The sequence below is a fragment of the Aphelocoma coerulescens genome, chromosome 5 (genome assembly GCF_041296385.1).
Source record: "Aphelocoma coerulescens isolate FSJ_1873_10779 chromosome 5, UR_Acoe_1.0, whole genome shotgun sequence".
NCBI lineage: Eukaryota > Metazoa > Chordata > Aves > Passeriformes > Corvidae > Aphelocoma > Aphelocoma coerulescens.
The window spans coordinates 8,603,024-8,629,273 of record NC_091019.1 but is presented as its reverse complement, the minus strand read 5'-3'; the positions used below and the strand labels follow the sequence as shown (position 1 = coordinate 8,629,273).

The following is a 26,250-nucleotide window of genomic DNA, read 5'->3' as shown; positions in this document are numbered from 1 at the left end:
TGTAAAGCATATGAGTTGTAAATCTAAACTTCCTGCATTTTTCAGTTAAAATTTGTACTACTTAATTACTCTGGTCTAACAATGACTAAATTTGTGTAGCAATATACAGGATACCAGTGTTACATATGGACAGTTGTTCCCAGAAGGGTGTCCTTTTCTGATGTAAAACACCTTAGCAAGAAAAATGAGCTACCTAGCTCAAACACCTAATGCTCCATTATGTTTCATTCAAGAAACCTTTTTTGTAAAAAAATTGTGTATTTTGCTTATACACTTCAACAATTATTTTCTTTCCCATTCTCTGGTCTGTAACAATATAATATATTTTAAAAGGAATAGAAGTAAGTTTAATATGAAAAAAGACTTTAAAATATTTTAATAATTTGAGTAAGTTGACTATACCTTCTGAATTTTTCTAGCCTGTTCAGCTGCCTGTTACCTGAAGCACTATGGAGTTTTGAGCACCTTGTTTAACACTTTAACCAAAAGAGGGAGCTGTAGAATTTAGGCAGCCAGCTGGCATTTTAACCAAGACAAGATCACTTGCATATTTTGACATGGGCTAAAAGTGAGCATGTAAAACAAAACACTGAACAGTAACACATTGACACAGACAGAGATCTTAAATTCTGTCTTTGCTTCCTTGTTTTCTGTAAGCTAGAAAGCTTTATCTCATGAACATATCAAATCACAGCTAGAGGCTTCAGTATAAAATTTTAATGTTACAGAATTAGAGCTACTTTAAAATTCATGACTTAACATTTTTATCCTGGACAATTTAATTTTATGTTAACCCTTTTTTTCCATATGAAAGATCAAATTAAAAATCAGTAAAAAACAAACAAGCATTTGGGGAAAATGGAAAAAACCCTTTAGCAGGCAAGAAAGAATATGTTTCGACTTTTGCTTCAAAATAAGATTACTGTTTTTCAATGTATACTATGAAACATTAAAAGTAGAAAAATAAATTCCTTAGTTTTATTTTATTTCCTCAGTGAAACAATAATTTATTTTCTTTCTGTGATATTTCTCACTTGCTGAGGGAAATGCCAGAAATGTACTTCATAGATGAAGTTTTCAAAACACTTCTTTATGGAATTACAAAGGTATATGCCATAGCCAGCAAGAACAACACCATTAGTAAAGACCTACATACCTAAGTCTGTCAGGAGATAGGCAACCTTTTCATATACCTAAAAAAGAAATTAGATGATGTAAGTATAGGACATCCAGGCTGTTGTGATGACAAATCCAGAATGAAAACAAGCATCAAAAGCATGGTATTCTCTTGCTCTACAGGTATCCGGACAGATAAGGGACAGCGATGCTGCAGCTATGTAATGTGTATAGTTTTCTATAAAGATTTCATTGAACTCCTCCAGTTCCATTCTCTTTATCCATGTAAATGTATATAAGCATGTATAAATATACATTAAATATACAATAAAGATAAAACAAAAACAAATCGATCAAGAGAAATATTCAGACATCAGTGGTTTTCTTAATCAACAGTTAGATGTTTATCCTCTAATTTCAAGAACGGACTTATGTAATCTAAAAGTAGGAAAAATCCCTTGACACAGTACTGTTTTCCTTTGCATGAATATGGATACTGGTTGAGGATATCAGCCTTCTACTGAAAACTTCCTTATCTCTCTATATATTGACTATCTCTAGTCTTTATTTTAAATGCATTAGCCCCAGGCAGTTGCCAGCTCTGAAATATATTTCCTTGAGTATACTATAAATAGCAAGCTATTTTTGATAGCTTTGCTTGTTCACTTGAATGTACTTTTTATTATGTGATCATATATAAATAACAGAAATCAACACATGACTCTGATTGGAAAAATTATTTCTTATTGCAGTGAGTGCACAATGTCCTTTAGAGAATTAAAAGCCAGTGTTTGCTGGGTTATTATTCCTTTTTATCTGTTTGTGCTTGCATGGGAACAGAAAGACAATAAATAATACCGCAGCTACAATAATAGAGTTTCTATCTGTGTAGTGCTATAAGAGCAAATGATTAAACCTGTCCTTTTACATGATAGAAAAAACTTACACCAAAATCATATATCACAGTGATTCTAGGACTGTGCAACACTGATATCATAGCTGAATTTTAAATAAGAAAGGAAAGAATCCAAAGTCATTAACTAAAAACAACCTAGAAAGCAAATTCTCAGCCAAGAAAACAATGTCATTCCAATTAGAGATCTATTGCAAAAGCTAATATTAAAAAAATACAAATGCAAAAAGCAGCAATCTGTACCCCTGTAACCTGGTGACATAAGCAAAGATGTGCAGTGACAAATTAAGGAGTAATTAGAGAAAAACATTGATAAACACGGTATCAGAGGAGAAAAATCCACTGAAATACTAGCTTCAGACTGCTATAAGCATGAACATGTATATATCTAATATATGGTTAACTCAGTAAGCTTGTAAAAATTACTCTTAAATTAACCACTCCTTTAAAAGAACAGAAGACTTACAACATTGAGCGACATGATGATCATAAAATTGATACAGACTCCAGTGCCAGATGTTGCAAACTGCCAATACTTCTTGATGAAATACCACTTGAAAGAAGCAAACTGCTCCATGGCTACCAGTCGATATACCACAACTGCAAACACTGCAGTAAGGACCAGTGAAATCTACAGGTATGTATTTATGAGCAGAGGTATTAGAACAAAAGATATCACATCTGAAATAATATCCACTGAAATAACAAAACAAGTGTTTTAAAGGTAGTTATTTGTTCTGGAGAGCAGAATTTGAGAGAACAAAAAACCAAGATTAGTTAAAACATTTCTTTACTGTTCTTTTATAATATAAGTATATTCCATCTTTTGAAAGAAAGATCCCTGAACAAGCAGGAAGACTGAGACAGTTTTGTCTATATTATGTAAATCCGTTAATCTTAATGAATGCACTCATGCTGAGTTACTATTTACATCAGAATAAGATTAATTACAACACAATAATTCTAATACTATTAAACATCACCATGAAGAATATTCCTGAGACAGACACCATCAGTCGACTGAGCTTATCAGGGAAAGGCTGAAAAGGTTCAGGTTTTCCTGTGATGGGATTTACTCTTTCCACTTGGGAATATTTAGCTTCAAACTGGGGACGCAGCTCTTCCTGGAATGACAGGGTGGATTCCATTTGTTGTATTACTTATTTCTCTCAACAGTCAGACATACATGTGCTATAAAGTAGAATATTATACTGATACGGATGATTTTTTATAATGTTTCAACTCAAATACCTAGATAACTGGCTCTTTCGAAAATCCTTGGAAGCAGTGCCAGAGACCAGCAAAGAACAGAAATCATAGGAGTCTTCCCCACTATGTGAGGGTGTTAAAAAGAATCATGGGTTACATTGGTGACTTAGACACTAGATTATCTGCAAAAATTGGTAAGAAAACTATAAATTAGGGCCAGTTACAATGGTGCTTTTTGTGTTATGAGAGCATTTATTAAAAGCCACCAGCTTCTATCTACCCATCTATGGAAAGCTGTAAAACAAGTAAAGTCTACTGACTTAAACTGCAATTAATCACCAGTATAGGTAAATTACAGCTATGTTGACTAATGATTCATGGAATAATAAAATTTATTATTGCTGATGCTGATCACAGAATGTTCAAGGATAAGTTATGCCTCTCCAAAGGATACAAAATCTCGTTTCTGTCCTGTTGCTTGTCTTTTGTTGTGCAGGATCAGGAATTTCCAGAACAAGAAACCATGGAACTGAAAGGCATCTGTGCTGACATCAGAAGTATCTCCCATCCTCTGTACGGGAAGTACTTCCACTCGGTTTTTCAAAGGATACTTTTAATATGCAGAATTATATTTGGAATTATAATGTTAGTTGCAAAAGGCAAAGTATCCTTTTACAGTCTCAAGCATACCTTTGTATTCTGCAACTAGTGCTATTCATACAAATATCATCTGAATGACAAACTCAGATGACTGACATACAATTTGGATTGATATTGAGACTTTAACCATGCTGACAGCAAGGCTTTACATGTTTACTTCTCTTTCTTCTTACCTCTTCATCTTCCCAGTCTATGAGGTCCCAGTCATAGGTTAATACAGCTCTCCGTCTTTTCCAAAACTCTAGAAAGACTGTTGCTGTGGAAAACAACTCTACTTTAGTTGTGGGGGAAAAAAAAGGGCCATGCAGATCTTAAGAAAAGCAGCAATGTAATACGTATCATTAGACACTTTCTGACAGTTTTCCCTGTAGAATCTAAAAACTAACTAAGTAACTTCAGGATAATCCCTGTTAAATTTAAAACACTATTTTACAATGTTTATCAAAGAATCATATTTTTGTTGTCTGCAGTATCTGTACAGAGATAGGTACCTGTCAATATGAGATACTGCCATCTCTTCAAATTCATCATTTTACTTTTAATTGTATTCAAAACATAAAACTTTTCCTTGAAGAAACAAGGATACACATCCACAATGACATCTGTTAATAAAGAGCTAAGAGCTATCTCATTTTATTCAGTTCAAATCAAGACAACCTCACTTCTTTCCCAGCTATACCAGTTTTATACTGCACAGTTTTACTATTGGAATAATTCTTGAGACAATTATTTGTCATCTAGGTGAGAGACTAATCAGATTCTCCATGTACTTAGGGGTTTTGGTAGGATAACTACAACTAATAAATATCTCCAAATTTCCAAAACACTGTAGTTTGTCAGTGAGGGTAAGACAACTTGTTTAAGGTGTGATTCCTGACAAAACATAGAATTGTCAAACTGTTCCTTGGAAAACAATGAATTCAAATAGGAAGTGAGAAAATTTGCTTCCTTCTAGAAAGCCAACTGCTCAGAAGAAGTATTTCTAACTCAAACTGATCAAGATGGTCTCATATTCCTACCTTTATCTACATTTCTGTACTATATTTAATATCTTTTTGGGTTTCTATATATACTTGATACAGTTATAATTAGTTAAATATATTATACTTATATCTACATAAATACACATGACTTACCTATATAATACACTAAAGCACAGCAACTAGAATTTAGCAGAAGTTCACCATACCACAACCCATAAATAATGGCTTGTTGAATGAAAGGAACTTTTCCCTGAGTATTATTTCTAGGTTGTATGTTCTTTTATTCTTTGAAGCATGGATCTTGTATTCACTACAGATGTAAGTTTTCAGATGCTTTTAACAGGAACAGCACCCAGGTCTCCATTTAAGCAGTAACGGAGTTTGTACTTGAGTAACCTGAGGTGAAACAACCTTTTCTCACTGACATTGTGTGTTACCACGACCAATAATAGGTTCTAGTATTATATGAATAGAAATAAATTATGTCTTTTATGTTATGTATGTGCATGAAGCATTTGACAATGCAGTGATAAATAAAATCTTCTATCCAGATGAAGCAAGGCCAAGTTGTTAACTACACCTGTCAACTGAAGTACCTTTTCCAGACTCATCTGAGGTCTTAAAAAGCTGCAATGTTCTCTTTCCCACAGTAGAATAGAATTCATGGTAATTTTGCTGTACTACAGGGCTACTGAGAAAAAAGCTAAAGGTATATAAAAAGCCTTGCATGTTGGAAGAAAAGCAATTCACACAACTTCTGCTGTGGTGTAAAGTTCTAGTCTAAGTAACAGTGAAAAAAACAACAGAATTTTGAAATTCAAGTATATGTCCAATTCTACAGAAAGCCTGGATCCTTCCTAAAGTATCCTTCCTAAAGCCTGACTTTATTTTACTGCATCACACTACTAACACCACCCACTTCCGATTGCTCTCCATGCAGTCCAGCCCCTCCAGTTCTGGTTGATAGGAACTTCTCACTGAATCATCTCTTATTCTGATCTCCACACTCTGAAAATTATAAGCCTTGACTTTTATCAATTATTGCTCTAGAAAAACAAGACTTACATGACTAATCCAACCATTTGAACATCAAGATGAGACCATTCATGTTCTACCATTGCTTTGACCTGGCAGAGATTTTCTCTGCTCTTCAAGGGTTCAGAGTAACTTAGTTTAGAGGGAAACACACAAGCCTCCAGTTTCCCACAGAAAAAATTATCTGGTGCCTCCCCTGCTTTTTCCTGAGCACACTGCATTTCAGAATTTTAAATCTCAATATACATGTTGTACTTCTTTTCCTTTTGTCCAGAATTGTGGTAAAGATCACTCTAAAGATCTAAAGATCACTAAAGATTTATTGATTTATTCAATGCTCTGCAATATAGTCTGCAATTCTGCCCATTGTACACCTCCAAAAGTTTCTTATGTAAGTTATCTTATGCTTACAGCCCTTAAACTGCCAGTATTCACACCGATGAAGATCTAAAATCATAGAACTATAGAATCATTTACCCTGGAAAAGACCTCTTAGAACATCAAGTCCAACTGTTAATCCAGCACTGCTAAATCAACCACTAAACCAAACCAAGTCCATAAGTGCCACATCTACCACATCTTTTAAAGACGACTAGGGATGGTGACTCCACCACTCCCCTGGGCAGCCCATTCCAATGCCAGACAACACTTCCAGTGAATAAATTTTTCCTAATATCCAATCTAAACCTCCCCAGGCACAATTTGAGGCCATTTCCTGTCATCCTCTCACTTGCTGCTCAAGTGAAGAGACTGACACCCACCTCACTACAAGCTCCTCCTGTTAGGTAGCTATAGAGAGCAATAAGGTCCCCTCTGAGCCTTTTTGTCTCCAGGCTAAACACCTCCAGCTTCCTCAGCTGCTCTTCATCACACTGATGCTCCACCCTTCCTCAGCTCCACCATGTTTCTCTGGATACACTCCAGCACCTCAATGTCTCTCTTGTAGTGAGCAGCCCTAAAGTGAACACCTTATTTGAGGTGCAGCCTTACCAGTGCTGGGTACAGGGGGATAGTCATCGCCCTAGTCCTGCTGGCCACACTATTTCTGATACAAGCCAGGAATGCCACAGGCCTTCTTGACCACTTTGGCAGACTGTTCGCTCATGTTCAGACAGCTATCAACTGGCACCCCTAGGTCCTTTTAAACTTAAAGCTGGCAGCTTTCCAGCCACTTTTCCCCAAGGCTGTAGCCCTGCACACGGTTGCTGTGTTCTCCAGAGTTGAAACTGCCACTTAAAAAATACTGGCTATAGCTGAAGGATTGCTTAGTTTCCTCTTACACTCCTGGAGAACTCTGAACCACCTTGCCTGCATAGGGCCACAGCTCCAAATCTGATCACACCTTGTCTCACTGCTGGAGGTTTTGCCTTCCAGGAACAGTGGGCCAGCATTCAGCACCAGCCTTCTGGCACCATGCTGCAGGTGTACAATTCATAGCCAAGAATTCAGTCACAAACATCTTCCATTAGATGTTAAGTAACTGAGGTAAAAAGCTTTCACTTTTCATAAGAGATGAGTAAATTGCTAACAAACAAAAGAGAGAGCAAGCACACTGAAGCAAGGCCAATGCTTCAGTCCAGGACAGCACTAGAGGCGTAGGACTTTCATACCACTTCAACAGATATAGTTGAACAGAATTTCAGACTATATATTTAAGATCTTGATATTTTCAAATATTATACAGCTATTCAAATTCAAACAACCTCTTTTTTAAAAAAACTCTCAGAAAGGCTTATCAGCACCATAAGGTGTGCATGCTGATGTGAATACTGTTGACCCCAGCACATGACTTGTCATTTGGTTAATGCTGTGTAAGATTTGGACATAAACTAGTGGTGCTTGTTTTCAGATCTCATGGTCAACCTATTAGATAGATGTCCACCCAGACACAGGAATAAATGTGAATTGGAAGCTAGCTAATACACACTGAAGAGAATCTTAGATTTGGAAGCTAGCTTATACACACTGAAGAGAATCTTAGATTCCAAAGAAATAAACTAAAAATCAGAAAACCACACCCACAGCATCCAACTCTGTCCTCCCTCCCGTGACAGACCACCCCATCTCATGCCATTAAACAATTTACTTCCCCCCAAAGGGATATTAGAACTGGTAGAACTTGGTCCATCTCACAGAAAAACTTCCACTTGTCCATGCAGTATTTTCAAGAAACAACACCAATTGCTTCTATATAAATACCTCCTGTAGATACTATATTCTCAACGCTTACCTCAAGGATAAGTTATGCAAAGGTATTTGCACTTGATTGCTTAAAAATATAAAGTGGAAACAGATGACAACATCATGTCATTCCACTCAAATAGTCACACAATACTGAAACATTTCTGAGTCTCTCTTCACCACATACCAGCCTAGAATAAATACACAGAAAGGATTAAAGAATGAAAAAAGTCACGAGTTGACTGGATGAGCATATGAAGTTCTATATGATATGCCTTTTTCATTCCTAATTTAATCCAGTATTTTTGAATGTAAGATAAAAAGAGAGGAGAAAGAGATGTAACACTCAGATCCCTAGCTGGTTATATTTTCAAAAGTAAAAATTCATGACATCTGATAAACTCAGAAAATTTGGATTTACATTGTTTTCTTAAATCATTGCCACTGTGAACGTATTTGGAGATAGGAGCAGATCCATTTCTAGCAGCATGCTTTTCTTAATGGAACTTTCAAACTGCTGCTTTATTTTGTAGAAGACAGACCTTACCAGTTCTCATCTCACCAAGTGTACTGTAGGAAACTGTAATAAGAAGAAGCTATCTTTTTTAAAATTAATAGTTGCATCATACACAGAGCAACAGTTTCCATAGTTTACAGGAAGCAGTCACCCTTCTGAAATACTAGTTCAAAGACTTTGAAATTATTAATCAATAAGCACTGTCTTCCCACTTTACTAAAAACACTGCAATTTCTGTGGACTCTGTAAGGACAGAGCTGAGTCATGTCAGCAGAAAGTTGGTTGGGCTGGATCCCAGACATGCAGTGAAGGGCTGCCCCACCTCACCTCGCCTCACCAGCATGGCATGTTCCTGACCACTGTCTCGCAGCCACCTTTATTGCACCTGCACTCCCCTCTCCCCAACAGACTAATTGCACTCTGGGCCACAGCAGTATTTCAACAGGTTCTGTCAAGCTTTGTAGAGCTTAAAAGTAAGTCCGAGGGGGTTTCTATGCTTATTAGTGGATCTGATTAATATGCTCTTTTATACTGTATTAGGGAAGACAATCAGTACTGTTGTAGTCAAATTCTACTTAGAGTGTATTTCTGAGAAAATAATTGAAAATAAAACCTCTTTTGTATTACAGCTGGTGGAGGGGTCAGTAGCTCTGACCCAGGAAGAGGTGACCGGTCCGGAGAGATGGTCCCGAAAGGGATCACCTTCCCAAGGCCCAGTGTCTTCCCTCAGCTGCTGGCAGGAGGGCCCTTGCAGAGGCTATCAGCTCTTTAGTGATTCAGCTAGTGATTCCAGCTCAGCTCTGCAGGGCACCTCCAGGCCAAACCAGACCAGAGAGAGACGAGAAGGCCCGTGTGGCTGGTTCCGCATGAAGGCAGCTTTATTGTTGGTCCCCTCCGGCAAAGGGGAAAGCCAGGGACGAGCTCTCTCTCCCCACAGAGCCAGGGGGCTTCCTTTTATAGGGATACAGGGGATCAGTGGGGGACCAATGGGTTACAGAGGGTCTGGGACAGACCAATGGGTTACAGAAAGATCTGCATAGTGTCTCTCAAAGGATTGTGGGTCCACCTTTCCTCGCCATGACCCAAGAAGTGGTTGCCTTTCTAGGGAGTCCTGCTGGGCCATTGTGAAATCTCTTTTCTCAGCAGAGATCCCTCCAGGGCAAGGGCTGGGCATATCCCACAATTTTGTAATTCAAATATTAAAATAGAGAAGTAGCAATCATAAGCAATGACAGTATTTCCCTCCAACTCATACTTTTCTTTAGTGGGTACTTATGCACCTTATCAAGCAAGTATAGAATTTCTCTCAGAGTAAGTTCAGAGCCATTTTAAATGCTGATGAGGGGCAATGCTGATGATGGAGAGCAGTATTTCATATATGACACTTTATAGCAAACTTCTGTTAGAAATTACATTGTTATTGCTTCTGTTGAGTTTAATTCTACCGGAAACTGACAGGAGACACTTCAGAAGCTAGGCTAGTGCACTTATATTTGTCAGGTTGCTAGATAGCAAACAGAGGGTAAAAATTAAATTAATTATAGACTAAAATTCATATTTATATTCCTCTTTGTAGTTTACTAAAAACTTAAACACTATTTTTTCTCAGGACAAAAATTAAAATACATTTAGGCTTAAAAATGTAATGTTTATTACTCATTAAATTTAGAAGAATGTCATTTTTGGAGAGCAATCTGAATTTTAGAGCCAAGAGCCACATGACCAAACATCCAGCACGTTTCTGAGACCATGATTTGCAATTATTTCTTTGTGAATTCTAGAAGTTAAATAGTCTATCTCTTACTTTATATGTTCTGTCTATTTTTATTTCATAGATGCAAAGGTAAAAATGAGGCTTTTGTTAAGTTCGAAAATTCTGCAAATATGAACATGTTATCTCAGATCAAAAAAGTGTAATTAACAATTTGTTAATCACATCATCATTTTCTCCATAAATTAATTCCTAAGTAATCTAATGGGAAATGGTGAAAGGTTCAATTTAATGACAGGCAAAAGAATGTCACTTGAGTTTATAGCTCTAAAGACTGTATTATCTATCCATAAAATAAGTTGAAATTATTATTTTCTTGACAATTGCAGAGGTTTTGCAGACATTATGCCTATCACTGGCAGGTGCTGGGTTGTGGTCAGGAAATCTTGCAATTATTTTATCACACCATAAACCTATTTTTACATACTCAGGTTTACATTGGAGGGCCATTTTTATGGGAAATTCATTCACATCCTGGTGACCTTAAATAAGTGCCACTACATCTCTTTGTAAAGCCATACACTGAAGGAGAAATTTCAACCTTCCCCTTTCTGGAACTGGCTTTTTTTCTACTCAGCTGGCACAGGTCTCAGATGCAATGTGACTCTATCAGCACAGAAAAAAATGCAGAGTGCAAAACCCACTGAAGAAACATGATGGTGACCAACTTATGTAAAAACCTCCTTTTTCTTGCCAAAAAAGAAAAGGTCAAGCTAATCTAGGTAACTGAACTTCAGCCTAATCCCATGACTACTGTCTACTGTCCCAGTTCTACTCACTTCAGGCTATATCTATTGCACTGATTTTTACTGAGCTGGTACGGAGGAATGTGAATACCAGTGAACCAAATAGCACAATCTGTTTTGGTTTTTTCCATTAATAATCTGTTCATAGCTTCCTTAAACACTTACTCGACCAGTTAATGTAAGTTTAGGGTTCTTCTATAAATTTGGCTAATCTATAGCACTGCTGTTTTACTGCAACACCACTGCTTGCATATTCAGCTCTAAAGTCAATGACTATCCTTGAAGAACTCCAGTATTTTTCTAAATTGTATGAACACGGATGTTTCACTAAAAAAAAAAAAAGTGTTAAGTATTGCACACACAAGGAAGCAGTTCAATACAGCCTAACAATTACAATAACTTTCAAAGCAAGGAGGTTTGTTCTCGATGGTTCCCCACAAAGCTTACACAAATCAAGACAATCACAAAAAATGACAAAGAATTTGTTCAGCAAGGATACTGACTCCTTTGTACACTGCTCTAGGAATTAAAAATTACAGTCAATGTGAATGGAGCACAATTTCCCTATGTAGTTTATTTACAGTGAAGGGATAATAAGCAATTTGACCAAAACCATTTTGTTCACTAATGACTATTAATAAAATCATGTAAAGAACACATCACTGAATTGAAACAATAATACGATTAAAATGAAAGTGCATGTTTTGAAAACTTTGGGGTTTTTTCTCAAGGTTTTGGGGGTTTTTTTGCAGATATTTCTACTAATGAATCAAAATCTAATATTCAGATAGTACAGCATTTAATAGTCCTCTTTTGTTCCTACTATTGTTCCTACTGTAAACAGAATTGGAGCTGATAATTTAACTTCAACATGGTTTTCTTTGGCTTGCTTGTTTGGGATCAAAGTGGTTATCCTGAATTTAACTGACAAGCAGAAGTTCTCTCTTTTCTTTTTGTTAGGAAAATTACAAATCTTTTCCAAGCATAGGTCCTTCACTATAGAACTGATCTTAACTTGGGAAATAAGCAGTGTGGAGAAATGGAATATACATTTTTAAATAGATTAAATGACACTGTATAAGAACATGTGTTTCAAGTAATGGTGCCACCTTCAAAGCACAAAATAAATAAGAATAAAGATGAAATTAAATACCTTGATGCGATTTTAATTATCCATTGATAAAGCATTACCCATAGCTGACTCCTACCTAGCATCACTGTATGTGCTCTTCACATTGCTCTTAACAGTGTTACATACAAAGAAGCTCAGCTGGGGAAAATATAAAACTAAATAAAAAAATCCAAACAAACAAATTAATAAAACCAGCCCTTATTCTCTCTGCTCCCCCCACCCAAAAAAACCACCTCAAAACAAAACACAAAACACAAACCCTCAAAAAAAAAACAACCATAGGAAAAAGCATAAGAAAGTAGGAGAGGCTTGAAGACAAAAGAAATAGTTAGTCTTTGCAGCTATAAATCTCCTTACATCAGGTGGTAAAGTACCCACATACATGGACACCCAATTACATAATGATGCTGAAGAATAACTTATACAATTTACTGTGCTATCATATGAGAGCTCATGCTTGGGAGTTTAAACACCGGATGATCGCAATCTGTTTCATACATAGAAAAAATACCCCTCGTCAAAACCCCACTGAACAGCATATACTGAACAGCAGACCTAGTACAATCATGTGACTTCAAGATGAGTTTTTCTCATTCTTCTCAATCTAACATTTGAAAAATTAATGCCTAATATGCAGTTTCCAGTTTTGTATAGCAAAAGAAGTCCACACACAAATTCAGCCTCATTCATAACCTCTGGACCAATTAGTTTTCAATCTGCTCTTGGCAGCATTCATATGACAATCACTGCTCAAGGTCACAAAACATTATCCATCAACTTTCCAGGTTAATTGTAACAATTCTAATTCTTCAGAAGGGAGCATAACTCTAGCATGCTCTTAGAATTGCTGTCTGTCCAGAAAACATTGCCTTGGGAATACCATCCATATATGTTTCATTACCTCACTCCATAGCAAAGTGGTTTTGAATTATTCCCTTCTGAGTATGAGGTCTTGTTTATAGAACCATGGAATTTTCTTATGCAAATAAGCTTTTGTTCCAGAATCATGGAATGGGTAAGGTTAGAAGGGAGTGGATCATCTGGTCCAACTTCCCTGCTCAAACAAGGTCATCCAGAGAACATGGCACAGGATTGCATCCAGGCAGTTCTTGAATATCTCCAGTGAGGGAGACTCCACAACCTCTTCAAGCAACCTGTTCCAGTGCAAGCAGGAGAGAAGTCCTGCCTCACATTCATACTAAAATTGCTGTGCATCAGTTTCTGCTCCTTGCCTCTTGTCCTATTGTTTAACACTGAGCAGATACTGGCTCCATGCTCTTAACACCCTCCCTTCAGATACTTATATTGATGAGATCCCCTCTCAGTCATTTCTCCTCAAGAATTAAAAGGCCCAGCTCCCACAGCCTTTCGTGTTAAGAGAGATTCTCCAGTCCCTTAATCATCTTCATAACCCACCACTGGAACCATTCCAGGAGCTCCTTGTCTTGAAATGAGGAGCCCAGGGCTGGTCACAGCACTCCAGATGTGCTTCACCAGGGCTGAGCAGAGGGGCAGGGTCACCAACCTTGACCTGCTGGCAATGCTCTCCTTAGTGCACCACAGGACACAATTGGCCTTCTTGCCCACAGGGCACACTCATGGACACTTTGTTGTCCACCAGGACCCCTAAGTCCTTTTCCACAGAGCTGCTTTCCTGCAAGTCAGTCCTCAGCCTGTACTGGTGCATGAGGTCCAGGTCCCTCTGGAGGGATGCACAGCACTCTGGGGTACTGGCCACTTCTCCCATCTTTGTGTCATCAGAAAACTTGCTGAGGGGCCATCTGCCCCTTTCCCAAGTCATTGATGAGTAAGTTAAACAATACTGGGACTAGTATTGAACCTTGGAGGACACCACTAGTGGCGGACCTCCAACTAGACCCTGTGCCACTGATTACAGTTGTCTGGGATTGAGGTGAGGCTGACTTGTAGGTAGTTCCCTGGGTCCTCCTTCTTTCCCTTTCTTGAAGACCAGGGTGACACTGTCTTTTTTCCAGTTCTCAGGAAGCTCTACTGATCACCAAGACCTTTCAAAGATGTTTGTGAACAGCCTAGTTTTGGTGTCTGCCAACTCACTCAGCACTTGTGGATGCATCCTGTCAGGGCCCATGTAGTAGTGGATGTCAAGTTTGTCTAAGTGTTCTCTAACCCAATTGTCCTTGAACAAGGAAATCTCTTCTTTCTGACCTTCTTTTACCCTGGGCACCTGGGACAGAGACTCCTGAGATCTAGCCATGTCAGTGAAGACCGATGCAAAGAAGATGCTCAGTAACTCTGCCTCTTCTGTGCCCTCAGCTACAAGGGCCCCCCTCCATTTAATAATAGGCCACATGATCCTCCTTTTGTTATGGATGCATTTGAATAAGCCTTTCTTGTTGTCCTTGACATACTTGCCCAGATTTAATTCCAGATGGGCCTTGGCCTTCCTTGTTTCACTTCTACTTACTCTGATAACCTCTCTATATGCATTCCAAGTGACCTGACCCTGCTTCCATCTCCTGTGTATCTCCTGCTTATGTTTGACAGAACTCTTGACTGCTTTGCTTGACTCCTTTCTCATTGGGATGCATCATTCTTGAGCCTGGAGAAAGTGGTCCTTGAATATCAACCAGTCTCTTGGACCCCTCTTCCCTGCAGGGCCTATTTGCATAGGATTTTTCCGAGATCCCTAAAGAGGCTAATGTTAGCTCGCCTGAAGATCGTGGTTGTGATTTTACTTGCTGCCTTGCTTCCTCTTTGTCCAGAACTCCACGATCACATGATCCCTGCTGCCAAGGCTGCTCCCAACCTTCACATCTCCAACAAGGCTTTCCATTTGTTAGTATGAGGTCAAGCAACATGCCATGCCTTGGGGAATCCTCTACTACCTGTTTCAGAAAGTTGTCATCAGTGCTTTCCAGGAACCTCCTGGACTGTTTGTGCTTCACTGTGTTGTTTCTCCAGCAGATGTCAAGGCAGTTAAAGTCCCTCATAAGAACCAGTGCTGTGACTTTGAGGCTACTTCAAGTTGCCCGTAGAAGAGTTCATCCATTTCCACCTCCTGATCAGGTGGCCTGTAGCAAACACCCACAATAGTGTCACCCTTACTATTGTCCCCTTTTATCCTGACCCATAATCTCTCAACTTACTCCTCATCCACCTCAAGTCAGAGCTGAATACATTCCAAGTCTTGCCTCACACAGGGCAACTCTGACACCAAGCAAGCCCTTCCTGGTTTACCTCTCCTATAGAGTGTGTAGCCCTCCAAGACAACGTTCCAGTCATGCGAGCTATCCCACACCATCTCCATAAGCACACTGAGATAAATATATTGCAATTGATATTGATCAAGAAGAGATCAATTTTCTGATCATCAATATTATTTTAGATGATTCTTATATCATTAATACTCAGGGACATAAAGTTTCCAGCATCAACACATGGTAAATCAGTGAGATTTCTATTGTGTAACACTAACTTCTTTTACCAACTTACTCGGGTCTTCATTGAGTAACTTGGTTTGGTAAAATAAAACCATAAACAAAAGTGAATTTCTTGCAGGTTCTGTATAAAACAAACTTTGAACTCAACACCATGCAATCCTCCTGTGGAATGACTCTCATTTTTCTGCTTGTAAGACTGCAATGGAACAAAAGCAATACTGAGACTGGAGAAGTAAAAGAAACAAGTAAAGGAAATAGCTCAATTACAGAAAACCCTCACTCTGCAGGGCAACTAACTTCACAGAGATTTGTTCTGCATATGGCTACCACTGTAAGTCCTTCTACCATCAGTCATGCTGCAGCAGCAGCTGCCAATACCAAAGAGAATATAATGAAAAGAACAGAAACAATCAATGGGGCAAAAGGCATACCCCTGAGGTCCTCTGATGGCACCACCTTCTCTTCAAATGTGTCCCAAAAATGGAATAAACTCAGTCACAAGCTTCCACAGAAGCCCAATGTCTTTAGCAACATTTAGAACAACAGGTGACTTTTCCGAAGTGATAAAAAGTGCTGCACCTACACCTAGTTGCACAGTGACACCAAGTCATTCCACAGTCATCTACACTACTCTTGGGGCTTCAGTGCTTCCCAGTGATAACTCTTCAACCAAACCCACCCTGTTGTTCCCCATCAGTGTCACTCTGACATCACCCATGGTGGAGCAGGACAGTCCTACCCCATATTTCAACCCCATTCAGCAGACAAAAAAGCTGAACCATAATTCCAGCAATCCTTCTACTGCATCACCTAATCCAAAAGATGCCAATGAAGGTAAGGATCTAACTAAAGTCCAACCGGTTTAATAAAATTATAATGTTGAAATAAAACCTTTTTCTAAATTGAACTGGAGGCTTTATGAGACATATGAACTTACAAGTGACCTAGTACAGACTAAAACTAAAACTCACCCAAAATAAAACATATCTTTTTCAAATTATTTACTCTTTAATTCATTATTTAACACTTCCCAGAGTGAGAGAAGCTAGTGACAGGTACTGCCTATTTACACTGGAGTAGACCTTCAAAGCAGGTGTGTAGAAATTAGATTTAAAATATACAGCACGTCAACTTATTAAAGTTCAGAAACTTTTGTGACCAAAGATGACTTCTTACAAACACTTCCAAAGGAATTACACATTGTACATTTAATTACCAAGTTGAGTATGCGTGGGAAAACAACGGCACATAAAACTGTCACGGCACTTTTCTATCCTTCTATTCTGAATCAGGTCTTCAAGAAAAGAAAAGATTAGAAGGCACAGTAATTTTTTGCATTAATTAGCTTTCAAGCTTTTAACACAGGACTGAAAGTACAGTTTGTACTAGGAACTGAAGGATCATCAGACTTTCATGTTTCCCACCATAGTTAATACATAGCTAATAATTACAATGTACCTGATTTTTAGATAACACTGAATGAAAAGGAAAGAGGCTTGGAGAGCGAGTTCAGTTCCAAGAAAAACGGAATACCTTGAAGAAAAGTTTTATGAAATTTAAGGAAAATCTTGAAGAAATGCATTGATTCTGCTAACTGAACAGGTGCAAGAAGCATTACTGAATTTTTAACCTAGCACACACAAAAATTGAAATTCAGAGGCTGCAATTTTAACTGCTAGCTTAAATGCTTACAAATAATTGCATTCAAAGAATGATTACTGCTTATTTATTTAATTAAAAAATAGTGGTTGATTCAATTACTAAACCTGAAACCTTTTTATTTGACTAAAATCTCATTTAGCTGCCTTTATATTTTTCCTAAACCCCCATTATCCCTCCAAACCTCAAGGATGGAGATGTCTGTTTTCTTTCACAAAGGCAGAAAGTTTCTGCAGAGAGGCTGGTTTAGTCATAGTCTGCAAAAGTGTTTCAGATCTTTGGTGAAATGTCTCACTCACTGGTTTTATATATTTCTTATTCCCATTCAAATGTTTCATCTTTGTTCCTTTTTCCCCCAGACAAAAACAACAAAGAAGGAGTAATAGTTGGCATCATCATAGGAGCCATTTTGGGATCTGTATTAATTGGCCTTGTTGGATATTTTATATGTGCTAAGGTTTGAGCCATTTTCCCACAGATGGCTTTATGATGATACAAGGAGTGACCCAGGTAAGAAACAGTACAAGTGTTTTGCATAAGAACAATTCTTATTTCTGCGCAGGGCTGGTTAAGTGGTCTGGTCTTACTGAATTATTAGGACATCATTGACTCCAGTCAAACTAGTTTTCAACTGACATTAATTTATTATTTTTAAATTTTAGTTCAACCAATATGCCTCTTAACTCTATATCTCCTCCTTACAAGCTATTTTTTTAACCTCTGAAATATCAGGAAAATAATACCTAGTATCGGTGAACCTGGTCAAAGGATTGTGGGCAAGTTCAAAACTATAGCTAAAAAACTCTCCCAAACCTTGATTAACTGAAAAAAAGCTAGACTCTTTAGTCATCCAGTGTCAATTACAGAACTAAGGATGAAGCTACATCGGTAGAAGTAAAAATACTTTTAAGAGGTTTAAAAAGATGATTGCTTTTGTCTTCTCCATGAGTATGTAAAAACTTGCATTGAAGTGCAATCATACTCCAAACATCTATATCATGTTCCCAGACCTTATTTTTAAATGTTTAAACAAATACTGAGAGGCCAAACACACCTTTTTTCTCATAGAAAATAAAATCAAAATAAATTCTGGCAATATGCCCTTTCCAGCTTAAATGCAAGAGCTGAAAGCTGCCAGTAAATCAGATTAGGAAGTAGCTTTGAAAGTTGACCACCCATGTGGGTGCTGAATGGGTGTTGCTGGGAGGACATGAGTTATCTTCAGAAAATCATGCATCAGGGCCCTCATCTTTTGCTCTCTCTTATGTCAGGAAGTGGTTAACTGGACTTACATGTGACAGACTGCTGAATTAAACCATGACATAGCCAGTGTATAGGGATACAAATCTTTCAAGCAATATATAAAAAATCATTACATTATTCTTTCAGTTTTTCACTTAGACAACTCTCTTGAACCATACAATATGAAGTCCATCAGATGTGCATTTCAGAAGTGCATTAGATGACAAAACCAGCACAGCAGACAAGACAGAGGAAGACAATGCAGGGTGCCCATCTGATGGCACTCCAATGGCTGACATCACACCATCCCACTCTTCATTGTAATGCTGCTTCAGATTATATTCTTGCCTGTTATCTACACCCTTTCATTTTTTCGAAAACAACCTGGCAGTTGTTACCTTACAGCCATTACTGTGTAAACAATGTCCTGAAAAGTAAGGAAAATCACAAGATACACTAATACACAACATGTAGGGTTCAGTAGCAGAGCATCACTCCTCTACTTTGTAATTGAATGATTAACCTATGGTTTTCCTGGACAGCTTTTATACTTGCTTTTTTAGAAATAATATAGAGAAATAGCACCCAGGTAAGATTCTGCTTTGTGTAACTTTGGTCAACAATGTAACAGAAAAAAATTTGACTAGAATTGCAAAGATATGTTAGTATCAATACAAAAAAAAAATCCTCATCTTAACTACTTTGAAGTGAAACTATTCAATCAAAATATACTTTCTATCGGATAAATGACTCAGGTAATTATTTTCCCAAATTTACATTTGTACCTTCTTCAGTGAATATGACAAGATTGATTAGATTTACTTGGATTATTTAATTTGGATTACTTGAAGTTTGTTGGGGAGAATGGAATTACTGAGTAATACAAATTACATCTAACCTTTGACTAGATGACACAGAATTCAAATCACTATCAATAGGAAGGAAGATGACAAGCTTCTATTCCTCTGTCAAACTGATCTGTTTGAATTGCAGGCTAGATCTGTAGAAATTATTTAAAATGTGTCAGTACAGATTAGATAGAAGAAATACTTAACATGAGAGGAAAGGAATTATCTCTGATACGCATACAGGTATCCTGAAAAGCATGGTCCAGTTCTGTCCAGCTAAAGAGTAAAATTATGGCAGTATAATGCAAATAATTGCATAGTTTATCTGTTTGCAATTTCTAGACATGTCTATATAGAAAGAGAGAAACAAAGAATATGTAAAAGAAACAATTGTAAAGTCATAGAATAAACAAAATAAAGTGCAGAGAAAACTACACATGTGGGATATGGCCTTGTTATGCTCTGCTAAAACACTGTAATCATTGTGGAGACTGTGGATCATGCTGATGGAATGGAGTTATCTCACTAACTGTCTGTGAATGTTGCAATGAGGTTTTATTGGATATGTGAGTAAATTACATGCACATACACCTCAGAGAGAAACTGTCAGTCACACTGAATATGGGCAAAACAGGTTTTTAAAATTTAAAATATTAAAGATTTGAGTCCATATATGCAGTTTTGCCATTCTTTTGGAGTTCAGTCATAAAAACAGCATATGTCACATCAATACCAGAACCTCATTTCTAACATTGTATCCAGCACGTTTGGTAGCAGACTGAAAATCTGAGACATTCACTTAAATTACATGAGAATATCACTCTGGATGCTTGATATGAAGAAAAATGTAATGCTCAGCTTTCACTTTCCTTAGCCCATACAATGCCATCTTTCCTGTAGTAAAGCAGTGTCATATAAGCAAATTCCTCCTTACACTTGAACCTTGGCCTCAGCTGAAAATGAAAAGAGTTCTCTTGAAGGAAAACTTTAAGACAGAGATGAAGAGATGCTAAGAAGCTACCTGTGTCGTCCACACTTTTAACCATATAATTAAATGCACTGTATTTTAGGAATTTTTGAAAGTAATAATTAATATTTGCAAGGCAGAAATAATAAAATTAGGAGTAAATGAAGAAATAACACTGAGGCAAGTAATCGAAGCGTGCCCGTTAGCTATAGCATATTAATTTTTAACAATCCAATCATAATTTTCGCATGTATGGGGATGTGCTTCTGTTTTCCATGTAACTATTTGATGTTTTGCTGTTGTTTGTATACTTTTACTTGCTCTTACCATGCCAGCCTCCAAAATTTGTGACATTTGTTCCTCCTTCACTTTAAGTTAGAATCATTAATACTTATTCATACACATTACATAAATAGAGCTGTTGTGTACCATTTCATTCAAAACTGTAAAACTCTGGCTTGAATGCTGACAGCTGCATGTATGTGAACTAGTGTAATTTTCTCAGGTTTTACACTGACAAACATGTACATTGGTAGAATCAATTATCTCTTGTTCCATTCTTCTTCCCTATTTCCCAGCAGCAAAATCCTATTAGCTGCAGTGAAAGTTAATTCTACCAAGTATTGCATGCTGGAACCATTAAATCTGTCTTTTATGGCACTATTACACTGACCTTCTACAAGAGGCAAGACTGTTCTTGGTAACTCCTGTTCAACAGTGACCTCTGTGGATTATCCCCCTGCTTGACTTTGAGCCCCGCAACATGATGTGTATGATGTCAGTGTGAACATAATGAGAGATTCAAATTAAGAATTTGAATGTAAATACCTTAACTGCAGTAAGCGCTTAACATCAAACCTTTCCTATACTTTCCTCCAATTAGCTCCCATAAAACCATTCTCACTTATTCTATAAGAATCCTCTATAAGATGTGATTTTTATATGGGGTCAAGATCAGTAAATTAACCTACATGTCTGCCTCTAAAAGGATTTTGGCCTGAATAATATAAAATTCAGGCTTAAAGACATTTAAGACCCTAAAGACAGTGATTATATTAGCCATAAAAGATGTTACCCATCAATGGCATAGAAATTTAAGTTAATGAAAACAAAAAAAATTAGTTTGTGTGGCAAAATCATAATCCTTCTTTAACTTTTATCAAGAGCTATAAACTCTCTTTATCAAGTAATCATATAAAAGAGGTGAACTAAAAATAAAAAAAAAACCCAAACAAGTAAAAATGTACTTACCCCAGATTGCCATGAAAATTGCAAAGAAGACAGTCCCTCCATTATCAAACAAATGTGTAACCTGAATAAAAAAAATAAATACATCAGGAAAAAATAACACTGCCACCTCATCTTTTGCCCCAGGTAATCCCAGACTACATAACTGGTGGTGGAAACTAAAGGCTAAGCATTCTACTAAGTAGTCCTACTAGCATGTTTCTTCTACCAAGGTTTGTCAATGTCACACTCTGACTTCCAGTACAATTTGAAATCTGCTGTTCCAGAGTATCACTTCATGGATTATCAGTCATTTTGTTTCACAGACACTGAGCTGTTTTGTCCATGTCCAGACAAGCTAAAATTTCATGCAGAATTCTTGTCATATGGTAGGTCAAACTTAATCTCAATCATTTCTATTTTAAGGTTTCTATGAGCTCAAAAAAACTCCTCACTTTTCTCCCTCTACATACTTAATGTTTCTATTGATTCCATTTTGTTCTTCTACCTAGGTATTTAGCAACTTCTCCGCAGGTAAAAATAGCATGTATTCCTTTTTATCCAGACATGTCAGCCTCTCAAATTGTTGACATATTCTCCTTCTTAAAAGGCTTGTGCACCTAAACTCCAACAAACATTAAATAGTTTCTAAATATCACTTCCCAGAAGTCTCCATAATTCTAAACTGTGAAGTTAATTTCTTCTAATGAATGCTCTTCTCTTAGTTCGATTTACCCCTTATCTTACTCTTTGTTATAAGATTTTTTGGTCAGAACAGCTACTCAGCTGCAAAGCCTAAGGCTTACTGATTGAAAATAATTTTTTAAATATAAAGTACTTATTTATTTATGTTTAGTTACATTTATTTGTTCATGCTTACTGAAAATAAGTATTGATTGAAAATTAGGTTTTGCATGCCTTTTAAACATCTGAGTGGGTGAATTTGATGTCTCACGTATGAAAACACCACAATTTATATTATAAAAATATGAAATTTCTAATATTCAAGCCATAATATGAAACAGTATTTAGGAAGCTGATAAGAGCAATGTCCTTTCAGTAGATTTAAGGTTGCCAATTTATAGCAATGTAATTTATCCAGGGATAATAGGCCTACATTTCTTCTAAAAAAAGGTGGTTTAAGATGTTGTTGGCAACTACTAAGCAGTGCAGAGGCTTCAAATTCCTATTTGAAAAAAAAAAAACATAAGCACAAATCCCTATGAAATACCAGAGCAAATCAACTTATCAACAGGCCTATATTAAAAGAGGACCTGAAGAGAGAGAGAAAAGGAATGAAAAAGTACCTCTGACGTGTATTGTCCTAAACCATACAGAAAATTCATGGTGATTTCCCACTCTTTGAAACAAGAAGAGAATGTCTTAAGATGTCATATTATTGAAAAGACTTTCCTTTCATTGATGTTGACTCTCTTGCTGGCTTAAGAACCAATTTTTAAGCTTTTACCATGAAAATAAACCTGTCCTTATGCCAATGGAAGGGTGCAGGTAACCAGACTTGTGTTTTGCTGTACTGTGACCTTCTCTTATACCTGAAGTTACACTAGCCAACAGGAATGTTCTGTACAGGTGTGCCAGGATTTGGGGGCTGACAGCCTGCCTCAGGCAAGTTACCTAATCTGCTCCTGCGAGAGCTGCGTGCTGCAAGGGCTACTCATCCTGAAGACAGATTTTCATTCTTCTATAAAAGGCTGGTGTTACTACTTCTGCCTCAGAAATCAAGAAAACTAACTCACAAACGCAGAAAAAGTTAATAGAAACTGTTTCTTTCCTATAAATTATTTCTTATTGAGTAAAATTATTATAATATTGTGAGAATTTAATTAAAACCACATTTTATCTGTATGTCAGTTATGGGTTTATTTGCTTTTTTTTTAAGGTTCTTAAATGGAATTGACTATTTGGTATTGGAGATCAATAAATCCAGTATGTTCCATTCCAGGATCATATAGTAGGATCAACTGTCAATCAAATATATTTTTGCTTTTTTTTTTTTTCCTTTTGCTTCCATAAAGGAAAACACAAACATAATGGGTATGAGATTGAAAATCTGAGAGGTGAACAAAAGCAGCACAATATATCTGATTACTATTATTGGTTTTGAATGTAGATCTGTGTGAAGATGTGATCTTGGTTATTCTGCTCAGGAAAGAGTGCATCTTTCCAAGAAAAACCAAAATGAACCAACCAACCAAGCAAACCTAACCCAGCAAAATGAATGTTGCTAAGAGTAGAAAATAAATACTTGGCTCCTGATTTGGCATTGTCTTCACACAGAGTGTCTGGGTGAAAGTTTATAGCACCACACTCAAAATTAAGACTTGACTCTCTTAAAGGCTAAATGCATAGTCTGAGACTCTGTTGATCAAGAAGGTCTTTAAGCAGAAACAAAATATTGTAGGACTCTGTCCTGCTTGGTCCACATATCTGACTGATGTTGTCATCATCAGATAAGACTTCAGGCACTTCAAATCCACCTTGAATCAACACCCTGCCCCAAGTCAAGGCCAAAGTGTGATGGGTGCAGGACCAGCCCCAAGACCATGCGAATCACCACGGATCAAAGAGTCCATTTAATGTGGACGAAAATGACAGCCTCATCATTCAGTCCTTCAACTACTATAAAGGTATTACCTGCCTTTCCTTTAAATTATAAACATCACTTCAGCGCAGCATTTGTAAACAGGAGTGGGACAGGATGAAAGAAATGGGCAGGAACAATAAGGAAAAAGGCATCTTCTGTCTTTTGTCTCTAGCTTTACAAAACCTTGGCAGAAAAAGCATTTGAAGTATATGATTTTTTCCAGCAATTATTTGTTCTGTCCAAAGTGATCCTCTGCAGGGAAACTTGGCAGATACTTAAGGAAGAGCCCCTGACAGCATGTTTAATAACCTGAAACACGAGCACAGGCCTTACATGAATGAGGCAGGTCCCAGGATTGCAGATTTGGGGAGATAAACATCACTTAGAGGAACTCACTGTTCCTAATTAACTCAATGTTTATGTATTCTACAATGAGCTACTTTAATGAGCAAAGATTAAAACACATATTCCAGAATAAGGGTGCTGATGCCTGAAACTAATCATGAATAGCTTCCCTTGCTTATTAGCTCATTGGTTATGTACAAGGTAGCCAGAGAAGTAAATTATGTTCCCATAATGACAAAACCAGAGGAAAATGCTGACAATGCCATTTTCTTTTCCAATGAGCAGATCCTATGCCTTATTTTTAAATATGTTAGTTCCACTTACTTATGGCACTAACAGTGTTTCAGAAAATACAAAGGACCATTTGATTTGAAATTGTTTTCTAAAATTACAGATTGTTTTCATTGACTAATCTGGGTGCAAATACAGTGGAAATGCTTACACATGTTTAGGTATTTGTTGCTCAAATTGAGCAACACAGTGGTAATCAGTAGAATCACAATCCCTGCTAGAAACCAGGCAGTTCATAGCAAGAGGTAATGAGTGAAGCTGTTGTGAACTCTTCTTCAGAGACATCACAGTGAGTTAAGGCATTGCATTATAACCTTTAGAAAAAACTTCATAAAGCTATTTTTTGTTTTGTATTTTTCTTTGCCATTTGAGTGGCCAGATGGTAATCCTATTCCCTCCCAAAGAGAATTCTATCTCTCCCCCAGCTGGGGGAGATCCAGAACAGACAAATCTTGAAAGGAGACAATTTTTGTTTGTTTTCTGTGTTCTAATCCAAAAATAGAAAATTAAATTTGTAAATGGTAAACATAAAAAATTTTTAAAAATATTTTCACAGATAGGTTTGAAATGTTGAGTTTCACTCAGCATTGGTCCTATTTAAAAGAAATTTTGACATCTAATACAAAATTGATTTTCTCTTTGACACTGTTGCAGTTTTGTTGTAATGCCATGGAAAGAGACAATCACATTTTGTAAATACAGGCTTCTGAGAAAGATTTATTTTATGGGGTAAAGAATACCAAGATAAAAGCCAAGGCTGCTTTTCCAACATTATGAACATACCACACATCAAAATATATTGCTCACTTGCAAACACTGCATGTATGCAGAGATCCTTCTGATTATTTAAGTTTGAAAAACTTCTTGTAGCTTCTTGTAGCAAAATATTTAATTGTATAAAATCTTTGCATTAGTTTGACAGAGCAAAGCAGGAGCAAAAATTCAAATACAAAGCAAGCAAGGGGAACAGTGTAAGAAGACAGTTATAAGGAAAGTAGGAAAAACATTACAAAAAAGTTTTATTATTAAGTCCTCACAGGGGACTTAATAAGTTGATGAAAATAATAAGAATATATTAATAAGGAAATGCTCAAAGAAAGCAATTTTTTAAAAACCCCAGATCATTTCAGAGCATTCCCTTATTAGAAAGATGAATTACAAAGGCTGAAAATAACATCTATAGAGAAACAACATGTTTTTCAGGAAGCTTGGTTGAAACAAGGGCAGCCATTATACAATCAAAATTATCTTGATAGCGATAATACAATAATTACCTTGGCATATATGCAGCTTTCGTTGAGTTTTTGTAGTGTGCAATTGCGTTCACACATAGGGCACATAATGGTTTCATTTGCCTCGCAGATTTCTTTGCTTTAGTATGAAA

General features: G+C 37.0%; 2 protein-coding genes across 6 annotated transcripts in view; one reads left to right on the top strand and one right to left on the bottom strand.

Moving 5' to 3' along the window:
• The window catches only part of ANO3 (anoctamin 3), a 208,094-nt gene that overhangs the window by 15,144 nt on the left and 166,700 nt on the right, over positions 1–26,250 (bottom strand). For 4 of the 5 annotated variants that reach the window (XM_069016480.1, XM_069016481.1, XM_069016483.1 and 1 more), the window contains 6 exons: positions 26,141–26,237; positions 21,650–21,710; positions 4,072–4,154; positions 3,013–3,153; positions 2,496–2,660; positions 1,157–1,193 (listed from right to left, as the gene is read on the bottom strand). In XM_069016480.1, coding sequence (XP_068872581.1) covers positions 1,157–1,193; positions 2,496–2,660; positions 3,013–3,153; positions 4,072–4,154; positions 21,650–21,710; positions 26,141–26,237 — 584 coding nt within the window. The remainder of the gene's footprint in view (positions 1–1,156; positions 1,194–2,495; positions 2,661–3,012; positions 3,154–4,071; positions 4,155–21,649; positions 21,711–26,140; positions 26,238–26,250) is intronic. The other variant, XM_069016482.1, reaches the window with a different exon arrangement.
• On the top strand, positions 15,834–18,907 carry MUC15 (mucin 15, cell surface associated). The gene is given in 5 exon segments (XM_069016102.1): positions 15,834–16,153; positions 16,155–16,516; positions 17,701–17,791; positions 17,793–17,851; positions 18,780–18,907. Coding segments are annotated over 5 exon segments (960 nt in total).